This window comes from Nelumbo lutea, chromosome 3, assembly GCF_056320005.1.
Source record: "Nelumbo lutea isolate HS-2025 chromosome 3, American lotus-T2T, whole genome shotgun sequence".
In the NCBI taxonomy this organism is placed as follows: domain Eukaryota; kingdom Viridiplantae; phylum Streptophyta; class Magnoliopsida; order Proteales; family Nelumbonaceae; genus Nelumbo; species Nelumbo lutea.
Window position 1 is genome coordinate 57,038,673 of NC_142686.1, and position 13,604 is coordinate 57,052,276.

Here is a 13,604-nt window from a genome sequence, read left to right on the forward strand (position 1 = left end):
ACTCTAAAAACTTAGTTCCATCCAATTTAACAGTACTTATCATACCACTGGAAATATCTACAGTTCTCGGGAGCACACCGGGAACCATCTAAAAATCCTTAGAAGATTCCATATTCTAACAAGACACCTTTTCACCAACCAAAAAAGACCCCCAACACTTTAACCAAGGTTCCAGACCCAAAAACCAGGTTACCACACAGTTAAGAACCAAAGGAAGCCCGAAAAAACTAGGTTGGCAGCAAAATAGAAAGAGAAAAAAATCTCCCAAAAATCACACAGTGCTCAAAAAAATACGGGACCACTTCCCGTCAATTCCAAATTGAAAAACGACCTGAATGGCCTAGGTTTTACAGCAAAAAAATATCATTAAACTTGTTGTACATGGCTTGACATCAGATTTGGAATTTTTGCAATTTTTTCCTTCAAAAATCCACCAAAAATAATAGAAGCTTCATATGATGACAAGAGTCATACCAAAATTTTTCTAAAATCAAGGCAAATCAAACTATGATGGTTTCATAGACTGCCACCGGCACCTATACGGACTGTTGACGTCAGACCGCCGCCGGATGACGTCAACAGTTCGCCTCTAGGTAAGAGATCAACAGAGAAGGGAAGAAGAGAGCTATCGAGAGGGGGGGGTGTGTGTGCGCATTTCACTGTTCACACCCTCAAAAGAATACATTATAATCTGAGAAAATAATAATTACAAGAAGGCCCCTATATGGGTGCCCAAATACTGAGAGAGTATAAGAAAGGAGAGAAAAAACCAAAAACACCTGTCTAGCCATTCTCAACACAAATCATAACAAAAGTTGATGGTATGTCCTTCCATACCATAGTGTGTACACTTCCTTGGACCATTACTATGTCCTCTACCACGAACTCTCCCTGAATCTTGACCTTCAATACGTCCACCACCACCACCACTATGACCATACACTGGTCCACTGCCACCACTATGGCCAGATTGAACTCCCCGAGCTCCACCTCTAACACCATGGCCTCCCCCTCTCGTCACTACAAAGGCAAACCTATTAGATATATTAGAATTCTCTATAGGCCCAATAGAGATCCTCCGAAGACGGGCAAATACCTCTTCTAGGGACAAAAGGGCTGACCCTCCTAGTACTTGTGCTCTCACTGGTTCATATTCAAATTTTGGCCCTACTAAAAATCTGGTCACATCTAGTTGTTCTCTCTGTTGTTGCTGAATTTTAACATCAGAAGTGAGGGGATGGTACACATTCAACTCATTACGAAGGTTCCTCATGCTAGCATAGTACTCCTCAAGACTTTGATTACCCTATTGCAGATTAAAGTACTCCTGATAAAGCTGATACACTCTAGTAGTATTGTCTTGTCCCGAATACAGTTTCTTGGCATGGTCCCAAATCTCCTTGGTTGTATCTATGAACATGAAATTCACACTGATCTTGGGCTCCATACTATTCCATAACTAGGTCATAATCTATGCATCTTCTTGTTCCCAATCACTATACACATGAGACTCAGTGGAGGGTTTTTCTTCCCTTACATGCTTCACCTTCTTCTTAGCTCTAAGAAAGGCCTCTACGGATTTCGCCGAAGGCACATAGTTCTCCTCATTCAACTTGATAGAAGTCATCTGAACATTCAGGTAGTCAGTGGGAACCATCACACTAGATTTGTTTTCACTGTTGTCTCCCATATCTGACTTTTTTTTAATGCACTTCTCACCACACTGCACACTAGTAAAAACCATCTACAGACAAATTCAGAAACACCCGTCACTGATTTCTTCACTCTCCACACCACAAAGCTAGTAAAAACCACCTACAGTCACAATTTCAGGAACACCCGTCACTGATTTCTTCACGTCACTGATTTCTTCACTCTCCACACCACAAAGCTACCACACAACTACCTGAATACACACCATAACACTAGCAACTCACCAACCACTCGATCCCCACTGAAATACCCATATAACCCATCTATTTAATCACCACAAAGCCAACCTGCACTCGACTGTCCACAGCACCACCTGAAACAGCTCTCTTCTCACCATCGACTGGGGGGGGTTCCTACATACTACTGCAAACACCCACCAACCTACTGACTGAAGGCATGAAAACCTCCAAGAGTAAAGGGCGATCACTCCTTTTCAGCCCCTTTCCCTATCTCCAACAGATATTGAAGAAAAATTAAAAAACCCTAGGCTGAATGGTGATAGAAAGAGAATTCTGGGCAGATCTGATTTTGTCACAGTTGCTCTAATACCATGATAAAGTTCTGATCTGCACTAGAATTCTGTTAGTATTAGTATTACAGAGATATCGGAAGGGATACTAGAGAGAATAGGAGAAGAAGAAGAAGAAAAGAAGAGAAAAGAGAAAAGAGAAGAAGGGGAAAATTCTGGTTCAAACTAGAGAGCTTGATCATCCTCTCTAGTCGGCCAGGTTATGTCCCTACTTAAGTATGGGACACATCACTTAACATAAACATTACACATCAGCTTTAAACATAAAAGAAAGACTAAATTACTCCTATACAGTCGACACTAACAACTAGTACAAGAGGGACATAATGATCCTTTCACATCTTTTTGAATTACTAATATATGAATCTCATTTTGGGGCATGGTCATCATTAGACATACCCAAGAGGAAAGGAGTTTGACTGTCAGAGAAAAGATTGTGTGTGTGGGAGAGAGAGAGAGAGAGAGAGAGAGAGAGAGATGTTTACACTTGTCAATTTGTCAGTAGTTGCAGCAAGCCTTCTCCCCTCCCCCTCTCCTCTTCCTTCTTCCATAAAGATACAACTTAACCTAATATTCCCATCTGAAGGATCTAAAGGTGTTTCCTTTGACAGTTTGATCCATTCATCCCAGATGGTTGAACTGGTGAACCGTCACCCAGACAAAAACTGAGTTGACCTCCAGTTGGATTTTAAAACAAAGACACAAACAGATTAGGGAAGTCTATCCTCTGTCATGTAGTTATTACTACAGAAATAAAAGGGCATAATCACCCCTATGCCCCAGCACAGTGTGAAAAACATTTTTTTTGACAAAGAAATACTGCATTTTTCAGATTTCATGAAGAGTATGATATGGACATATTAGCTAACAGAACAAACGATATAGCTAGAGTAGACACTCATGTTACAAGATAATAACTTAAAGATGATTGATTTCAACAAGTAAAAAAGTATTAGATGACGAGAAAAAAAAAGAAATAAAAAGAACAAAGAACGATATACTCACTTCATATACTGCTCTAACAACGTAGTTGCCTCATCTTGCAACACTTTCCATGCTGCACTTATGTGTCTTCCCTCTGTCAATGGAGCTCCCACTGCGAGGCGTAGAATATACTTCCCAGATAGAATCTGATTAAACATGGCCAACCAAGAAGTCATCTCTTACCCATAAACATCATACTAACATGATTCAGGTGAAAGCAGAAATTGTGGTGGTAGTAAACTTACTGTATGTGATAGGAAGATTTTTCCAGTTGAGTTTACCACCTCCAGTAAGTCACGATTCATTTTATTGATGCACTCTTCATCACCTTGCAGGGGCAGAAGGCGGAAGCAAACAAGTGAAAATGTCCGAGGCACAACAATCTGCACATAGTAACAAATGGTAGGAAATCCATGAAAAGGGTTTGGAAAAAACACTGTTTCATCAATTAAAGATACATGCTTGTACAAGGAAAAGAGAATTTCCAGATTCTTGTCATCTCATTAATTTCATTTTTTTATCAGTAACAACATCAAAAGTGGTCATTAAACATAATAATAACACAAGTATAAAATAATTGTAATTACCGAATAAGAGTACAATGACCTGTGACCAATAGTCACCAAGCTGACTAAAACACAGTAAGAAAAAGAGCTCAATAAGGGTATTGCCATCCTTCTTTTTATTAAAGATTTTATCATTTTCTTTCATCCCATATGCTACAGAGAGTTGCTGATATTGTGCAATACCATATAAATTCCCCCATTCAGTCTTTAAGAGGGTCATCTGGGAAGAAAATGTCATAAATTTTGTGGTACAGTCCAAGCAAAGTCAAAAATGACAGAAATGGGTTTAAAAGTTTGTTGAAAAGGAAAAAGATAAGAACAAATGAATTGCATTCTTGCTATAAAAAGGCATTTTACTTCCTGATTTTGCTCTACAACATTTGTTTGAAGGAGAGAAGGTGGTGAGACTTAATGTCCCACGCTTTTTTAATCAATAAATGTCCCACCCTAGGTGGTTTTGGGTTGCATCTGTCATTTTTCCTTCTTTCACTGGTTTCTTTCTTTATTCTTCATTGCTATTTGATTTCTTTCTATTTAGGGGAAACCACCATTAAAGAATAGCAAACTGCTTGAGACTTTGACATTGTGACCTCACCTTGGGCACCACACCAGCATTCATTAGCTAATATTGGAATCCATATAAACAAGATGTTCTCTCTGAATGGAAAAGATCTATCCTTTCTGATATGACGTCGCAGAAGCCAATGGCCCTCAGATCCCTATCCCCCAAATAGTAACAATCTATCAAGGATGTAGCTGTATTCTAGTAATGGTCTATAATAAGGGATGAGAGTTGCAGGTTTTGCCTTTTTTTGCAACTTATTACTCTTTTCTTTTATCCATGACTTCAGCCAACCTATACCACTTTTATGTCACTTTTTCTTTATAATATAAATTTTCTTTATAAACTAATCCTTATTTTTTATATTTTATGCTCATTTAATTACATTTATGACGTCATGCTGCCATCAGAGGTTACATTTATGATGTTCCTATATAAAGATTAACAGAGCTTCCACTTAGAAGGATATAGATGTAATCATGCAATCATAAACTCAAAACGGAAGTAGAAATACTGGTAGGTGGCATGCCCCAAGGAGTTGCAAATAAATTATAAATCAACAAATCAACTTTTGACATGAAAATGTAATTACCTCAAATCTTTGATCTATAGAAACAAGTTCTTCAAAATATTTAGCCAGCTCTATATGGTTTCGTAGGTAATTTTGTAGATTTTCCTGACCATATAGGCGTAGCATCATCCATAACTTCAATGATCTGCAAGATTGCTTTGCATTAGATAATGACAACAAAGTATCATCCATAACTTCAATGATCTGCAAGATTGCTTTGAATTAGATAATGACAAGAAATGTTGTTTCTTTTGGAAACAGCCTCTGTACGTCCAGAGGTAAGGCTGTGTCATCTGTCCTTCCCCCACATTGACAGGAGTCTCGTGTACTGGGCTGCCCTTCTTTTACTGATGAGACAATCTACAAATAACAGTAACCATCGTTTTGGATAAGTATAGGAGTCTCCCTTTCTCTTGAGCTAGAATTAGGGTGTCACCAAAACTAGAATAAAGCCCTGCTGAGGTCCCACCATTAACATTAAGTACAAAGTAATAAAACAGGAAACAGCCTAAACTTTGGAGAGAATTCTTCAATTCAATGGAATTATCTGCCACATCAGTTGGAAAAACATTAATAGGCAAAATGTTAATTGGTGAGGCATATACTTGTTTTCTTGTCTATAATTACTTTTCCTTGAAAATAGGAAACACCTAGACTCCAACGTTCGTTCAAAGTAAACTGTCAAATCTTCAAATCACCATCAAACTCCATTAGAGACACTAATTACAGATAAAAGGGACTTTAACAAATATTAAAGTTAAATAAACAACTAGAAGAGTGATTGCAATAACTCCACTAACTAACAATAGGGATTCCTGTCAAAGTTCTCATATATTACTTATTGCATTGATATTTGAGCATGACTCTCAAACTGTCTCCAAATAAATCATCTTAGGTTCAAGGGATGAAATAAGCTTTCAATAATACAAAATAAAAGCATTCAGAAATGAACCAAGAGGAAATGAAAATCAACTTGAGGCTATCTGCAGTTTTGGTTTTGGGTTGATGACCAATTAACTGGTCCATAATTTGAGTGCAAATGATTATACTTCCTCAGGTTTGCAGTTTCAATTTGATAAGTCTAAATTAAGAAATTTTATGAGAAACTTTGTAATGGAATAAAAGCTTCTGCTTTGAGTGAAATTACTTAAGAGGAAATGAAATCCTCTTCATGAAACTTGTATAATTGTTAATGTAGTCAGTTTAGTTCTTAAAAACCAGAATGTGACAAAAATAGTCAGAGTCGGCCCAAGAAAGTCCATATCTGAACAGGTATGCCTGGAATTAATGACCTTACCAGCTTACACAGAAAAGAGTGTTTATATTAATAAAATGAAAGGACCATTCTGTCCTCTCATGAAAAAAAATGTACAAACAAATACATGTAATGATCTAGTGTACAAGATGTAGAATGCAATCATGCTCCCAAAACACAAAGAAACTAAAAAGAAAATAATACCCTCATCAGCCATATATTCCCTACAAAAATAGCCATATATATGAGTATGACAAGCTTGACGGTCATATTCCATTTACATTCACAATTATATGTACATAAGTTAGGGCTGAAAAAGGTATCTATTATCTGCCATAGAAGAGAGGCAGGATAGGGGTTTAAGAAAGAACAGAAAAGATTGAAAGAAAGGAATATTTTGAGTGGTGCCCCATTTCTTTCTCTTATATCTTTTAGGTTTGATTACTGAGCCAGAATTTGCATCATTGACCTAAGAAGCCATGAAATGATGCAAATGTAGAGACAGTGAAGGTTAAAGTTGTAATTTTATCTTTCTTTAGTATCTTGTATACGTTCTTTCTACTCTTTTATTATGCTCTTCCTCTTGTTTGAACTGCACTCACATGGTATCAGAGTAAGTCCAATCATTCTTTCATTCATCTTGGTTATTTTTCCTCTGTACTAAAGCATAAAATAGGGATTTTAGATTGCCAATCTGCACTGCCACTGGTCTTTGGCATCTTTTTGGAGCTGTTTAGATCAGAACAAGAAGATCAATTTTTCTGGGTAAAAATGCCATTCAGGTGGGTGTTTTCCTTATTTCTCTGAAATGGCTGTTCCGTTTGGGCTGAAACTTTCGATCTGGTGTCACCCTAGGCTGTTCCTTCAACCTATATTTTTTGGTGAAGATTGGATTTGTCTTGTGTTAACAGATATTATGTTATTTTATATATGTATAGTACCGCAGGGGTACTATTGTACTTTTCCTTTTCATTATGTTTAGTTGTTGTCGCCCTAGTATAAATATTACATACTGCGCCGCCTGCAGTATCTCTTTGGACTCTCAGTCCTCTTGTCTCTCTTCTCTTCTCTCCCCTTCTCTCTTCTTCCTGTACAATATGGTATCAGAGCAGGATGTCCAGGTCTGAAGGGTGAAGTCAAGCTGTCTGTCTTTTCCTCTTCCAGCATGTAAAAGACTTTGTTTCAAGGGTGACAAACTTTCAGAAGTTATCATCTGCTGTTCGGATGCCCTGATGTTCGACTGAAACTTTCAGAAGTTATCATCTGCTGTTCATCTGCTGTTCGGCTGCCCTGCTGTTCGACTGAAACTTTCAGAAGTTATCATCTGCTGTTCATCTGCTGTTCGGCTGCCCTGATGTTCGACTGAAGTAACCTTTTTCTTACTTTGTTCTCATCTGCTGTTCGGCTGTCCTGATGATCGACTGAAGTACCCTTTGTTTACTCTCTTCTCCTTTCTGGTCGTGTGCCTGTGCTGGACCTGTTCTAGGTCTGCCGATTGGATGTGAGGTGAGCTGCACTTCTCTCTTTTTTTTTTTTGTGGGGTCATTTGATCCCTGTGAAACCGTAGGTCGTAAGGACCTTGTTTATGTGCTGCAACAGCAGTTTTTTCGTGGACTGAAGATCTGGAAGTAGCTGGTACCTTCTGTAACACCTTTTTTTTAAGGCTGTGTTCCTCTTTTGGGTGTTGTTTTTGAATCTGAAATCATGAGTAGTGAAGATTCTGCTACATCCGGAGTTTCCTCAACGCTGAATGGAATGAGTGGGGGTGTTGACCTATCTTTTCCCATGGCTGTTGTCCATCTTGATGGTTTAAATTATTTAGATTTGTCAAGAGGGATCAAGCTGTACATCACTGCAAGGGGGAAGAAAGGTTATATTAATGGGAGAATAAAAGAACCACATTCTGGGAGTGCTGAATATGATGGATGGAATCATGAAAACAGCATGGTTATGTCTTGGCTTTCAGTCTCTATGCAACCTCAAATAAGGAGGAATTTCATGTGGAAGAGACAAGGTCAGGACAGCAAGGTACAAAGAAACACACTATGGCCAACATGGCTACTCGAGAGAATCAGCCCCCCATTCATACTGTGACTCAGACACATTCCGCTGGATCTGACCCAAGGGAGGATATTATGAATTCCTTCTGTGACCATTTAGAGCTCTATAGTAGAGCAATTCATCAGATGGATGCTCCTCCCTCAACCTCATTTGCATCTACATCAGGTAACTCTGTCATAGCTTTCCATGTTGCTTCTCATACCCTTGACTCTCCATGGATCATTGATTCTGGAGCATCAAAACACATGATTGGTACGTCCTCTTACTTTCAAACCTATCACCTTCTTTCTGGAAGAGACAAGGTGAGACTAGCTGATGGATCATATGCTTCCATAGCTGGTCAAGGAACCGTCTCTCTTCCCCTTGGCCTTACCCTCTCTGATGTTTTACATGTTCCAAAATTTCCCATTAATTTGTTCTCTGTTAGTAGTGTTACTAATTCCTTAAACTGCTTAGTGACCTTTTTCCCTTCTTACTGTGTGATCCAGGATCTAGCCTCGGGGAGGACGATTGGTAGATGACATATGGTTGGTGGACTTTACATGCTGGAGAATAACATTGGTCTTTGTCGAGAACACTGAAGTGGGCCCCACAGCTACGGTCCCACTGTGCTCGTAGGGTAGAAGATATTCTAGTCTGCCTAGGGTTAGCTATTGGTCATTTAGTTGTTTCAGTTGTTATTTATTTCAGTCTTTGTTTTACTCTATTTGTTATGTAAAGACTAAGGGCAGATCTGTCATTTCCATGTAATGAGCATAACCTATAAATATTAATTAAAGTGGTGGCGGCAGAATATGAAGCTTCTGCTCCTCCTTTCAACCCTTGTGTTTTACTGCTTCTTCTCCCTCTTTCTCTTCTCTCCTCTTTCTTTCTGCTTATCTTCGATCTTGAGATTCATTAGGGTTCAAGACTGATAACAGTCCTGAACTTCTAGTTGGTATCAGAGCCAAGTTCTCTCATGTGAGTCTAGTCCAGTCGACCACATGAGAACCATCTAAGGCTGGAAGACTGAGAAAGCAGAGTTCGTTGACTGGTTCTTGGAGATCTCTAGAGGATTAGCAGCTGTTTGGAGAAGTATCACAGTTGTAGCAAGTTGGTGATCAGGAAGAATCAGAGAAGGCTAGGGTTCGGGTAACCTTGGTAGGCAGCGAACTGCATTCTACTGTAAGTTTTTTACTTTCTGAGAGAAGTAACATCAGAAAAGATAGGTTGGACCTATCCAGTAAGGGTGGCCGAACTACTCTAGGGTTTTATCTCTCTATTCTCTAGGGTTTCTCTAGGGTTTTGTCTTATCTCTACGGCAAACCCTAGTATTAGGCCGAAACTTGTGATCTTATTCCTGCGGCAAACCCTAGAATTCTCCACAACATTGATCAATTTTAGGGTTTCATATTAACCCTAATACAAACCTTATCCGTAAGGCTCTTAGGACTGATTAAAACCTCGAATTGGCTTCAGCATATCAGATTGCACTTCAATCTGTGTTTCAGTCTTATTTTGGGGTTTCAAACACTTTTGAAGGGGTGAAAACAGTTCGGACTGTTGCTGTTGTGTGTGGTTCTTGATTTCAGATCAGTCTTATATATATTTCATGCACATCTATCGTGAGTACAGATTGGTTCTCTACTGATTTTGTGACTGTTGTTGGGACTTCTAGTGCTGTTTTTGACTGTAGTAACCATAATCTTTGATACTTCTGGTTCTTGACTGAAATGGAGCTTAAGAATCAGGCAGAAGGCAGTTTTGGGAACAGCAGTTATGGTGGTGGTTCTGAGACAGGTTTTCAGATTACAACCGAAAAGTTTGATGGATCAAACTACTTGGAATAAGCCCAATCAGCCATGATGGCTATTGGGGGAAGGGGCAAAGTAGGGTATCTCTTGGGAGATGTAGCAGAGCCTTCCAAGGGAGACCCTACATATACCAAGTGGGTCCAAGAAAACTACTTGGTTATGACATGGCTCTGTAATTCAATGCAGCCCCATATCAGCCGAAATTACTTATGGGCAAAGACAGCCAAGGAGATATGGAATGTGATGAAAGAGACTTACTCCCAGCCCAGGTATTTTTTGATATTGTGCATATTGATGTTTGGGGGCCATATCACATTCCTTCTATGGGGGGGTACAGGTATTTTTTGCTATTTGTTGATGACCACATCCGTTTTTCATGGGTTTATCTTATGCGATCACGAGATGAGGTGCCTGTCCTGACCCAAAACTTCCACCAAATGATCCTAACACAATTTGATGCCAGGATAAAAGTACTTAGATCTGATAATGCAAAGGAATACTTTGCTAAGCCATTGGCATCGTACCTCCTTAATCATGGGGTTATCCACCAGAGCACGTGTCCTCATACACCTCAGCAGAATGGGGTTGCAGAGAGGAAGAATAGGCACATCTTGGAGGTGGCTAGAAGTATTATGTTTACCTCCAATGTCCCTATTCGCTTCTGAGGTGATGCTATCCTTACGGCGGTATATCTTATTAATTGGATTCCTTATCGGGTTCTTGATATGAAACCTCCTTTTTCCCTTCTATACCCCAATGAGGAGTTGTTCACTATTCCCCTCAAGACATTTGATTGTACCTGTTTTGTTCAGCTTCTTGGTCCCAATCACTCCAAGTTTCAACCCAAGGCCTCCAAATGCATCTTTCTTGATTATGCACAAACTCAAAAGGGTTATTGTTGTTATGATCCTGTCTCAGGGAAGAAGTTTATATCCATGGATGTCACTTTCTTTGAGGAGACACCCTACTATTCTCGGGTCTCTCCTCAGGGGGAGAGTAGTGAGCGTGGAGATTTGGGTCTTTTTCTTCATGGGGAGGAGGAGTGCAGTGAGGACAGGGTTAATACCTTTGGGGTTGTTCCCTTACCTATTCCAGTTGATGATGAGGGCTGTAGTAGCGAGGGTGGTCAAAGGGATCGGGAGTTGAGAGTCTATCATAGGCGATGCAGGCAGATTGATCCTGGTCATCAGCAGTCCCAGCCAGCTACAATCTCTTATGCGGCTCCAAGTCCAGATATTACAGTCCCAGGGCCCACAGAGACTCCTTCCATTGTTGCTACCTCACCCTCTGCGGATGACCTTGACCTTCTCATTGCCCTCCGTAAAGGAAAACGGCATTGCACCACATCTACAGCCCACTGCATCTCCCAGTTTTTGTCCTATGATCGCCTATCTCCCTCCTACAGGTCCTATCTCACCACTGTTGCTGATGTCCCTATTCCGAGAACAGTGCAAGAAGCCCTATCAGTCCCGGAGTGGAGAGGTGCAATGCAAGTTGAAATGGATGCCCTATTGAAAAATAATACCTGGGAGCTAGTTGACTTGCCCAAAGGAAAGAAACCAGTTGGATGCAGATGGGTATTTACTGTGAAGCATAATGCGGATGGTTCCATTGAGAGGTACAAAGCTCGGCTAGTTGCAAAGGGGTTCACTCAAACTTATGGTATAGATTACTTGGAGACATTTGCCCCGGTAGCCAAGATGACCACCATTCGGGTTCTATTATCTCTTGCAGCAAGCCACACTTGGCCTTTGTACCAAATGGATGTTAAGAATGCTTTCCTGAACGAGGACTTGCAGGAAGAGGTCTACATGCAGTTGCCTCCTGGATTCTATGATACAGAGGCAGGTAAGAAAGTTTGTCGGCTCAATAAGGCTTTGTATGGTTTGAAGCAGTCACCTAGAGCTTGGTTCGACAGATTCAGACTAGCTCTTGGCAAGTTCGGTTATGTACAGGCCCAGTCAGATCATACATTAATCATCAAGAGGGTGGAGTCGTCACTGACACTACTTGCAGTTTACGTTAATGATATTGTGGTCACAGGAAACGACAACCATGAGATTGAGTCCCTCAAACAGCTTCTTCATCAAGAGTTTGAGGTGAAAGATCTGGGTACACTACGGTATTTTTTGGGTATTGAGGTTGCTAGATCTAAGCAGGGGATCTTTGTCTCTCAGAGGAAATATGTGTTAGATCTCTTGGCTGAAACTGGAAAGCTAGGTGTCAAACCTGCAGATACACCTATTGAACAAAACCACAGGATTAATGCAGAGAGTGGGGAGCTGCTTGAAGACAAAGTTATGTTCCAGCGGTTAGTGGGAAAGCTCCTATATCTATGCCTTACCCGACCAGACATCAGTTATGCCGTCAGTGTTATCAGTCAGTACATGCATTCTCCTAGAACCACACACCTTCTAGCAGCAGAAAGAATACTAGCATATTTGAAGAGATGCCCGGGTAGAGGTATACTGTTCAAGAACAATGACCACATGAAGGTGGAAGTCTATACAGATGCCGATTGGGCTGGGAGTGTTGATGACAGAAGGTCTACCTCTGGATATTGTGCTCTTGTGGGAGGTAACCTGGTTTCTTGGCGGAGTAAGAAACAAAGTGTTGTCTCTCGATCCAGTGCTGAAGCTGAATATAGGTCAATGGCTAATGGAGTGGCTGAAATTCTTTGGCTGAGATCACTACTTGAGGAGTTGGGTGTTGAGTATGAGAAGCCCCTGATGCTGTATTGTGATAATCAAGCGGCTATTAATATAGCACACAACCCAGTGCAGCATGACAGGACTAAACATATTGAAGTTGATCAACACTCTGTACGAGAGAGGGTCTCATCACAAGAAGTATGTCTCCCATACATCACCTCCAATATGCAACTGGCAGATATCCTCACTAAAGCTGTATCACGGAAGAAGCTAGAGGCAGATCTATCCAAGTTGGGAATGATAAACATTTATTCCCAACTTGAGGGGGAGTGTAGAGAACACTGAAGTGATCCCCGCAGCTACGATCCCACTGTGTTCGTAGGGTAGAAGATATTCTAGTCTGCCTAGGGTTAGCTATTGGTCATTTAGTTGTTTCAGTTGTTATTTATTTCAGTCTTTGTTTTACTCTATTTGTTATGTAAAGACTAAGGGCAGATCTGTCCTTTCCATGTAATGAGCATAACCTATAAATATTAATTAAAGTGGCGGCGGCAGAATATGAAGCTTCTACTCCTCCTTTCAACCCTTGTGTTCTACTGCTTCTTCTCCCTCTTTCTCTTCTCTCCTCTTTCTTTCTGCTTATCTTTGATCCTGAGATTCATTAGAGTTCAAGACTGATAACAGTCCTGAACTTCTAGTGTCTTCATGTTACAGAGTCTAAGAGTCAGCCCTGTAAGAGTCAAGTTTATTTATGGCATTGTCGCCTTGGTCATTTATCTTTTGAGTCTTTGAAAGTGATGTTTCTAGATCTATTTAAGTCAGTGTCCGTTTTAGATTTCTCTTGTCAAACGTGTCAATTGAGTAAACATTGTAGAATTCATTTTTACATTGTTCATTCTGATGTGTGGGGCCCTGTTAC

General features: G+C 40.2%; 1 protein-coding gene across 2 annotated transcripts in view; it reads right to left on the reverse strand.

The window, feature by feature from the left end:
- AAS (Pyridoxal phosphate (PLP)-dependent transferases superfamily protein) overlaps positions 1 to 13,604 on the reverse strand; it is a 69,638-nt gene that overhangs the window by 32,325 nt on the left and 23,709 nt on the right. For both annotated transcript variants that reach the window (XM_088979280.1, XM_088979279.1), the window contains exons 11-13: positions 4,947 to 5,070; positions 3,472 to 3,609; positions 3,248 to 3,372 (exon numbers count right to left, since the gene is read on the reverse strand). In XM_088979280.1, the coding sequence (XP_088835406.1) occupies positions 3,248 to 3,372; positions 3,472 to 3,609; positions 4,947 to 5,070 (387 nt within the window). The remainder of the gene's footprint in view (positions 1 to 3,247; positions 3,373 to 3,471; positions 3,610 to 4,946; positions 5,071 to 13,604) is intronic.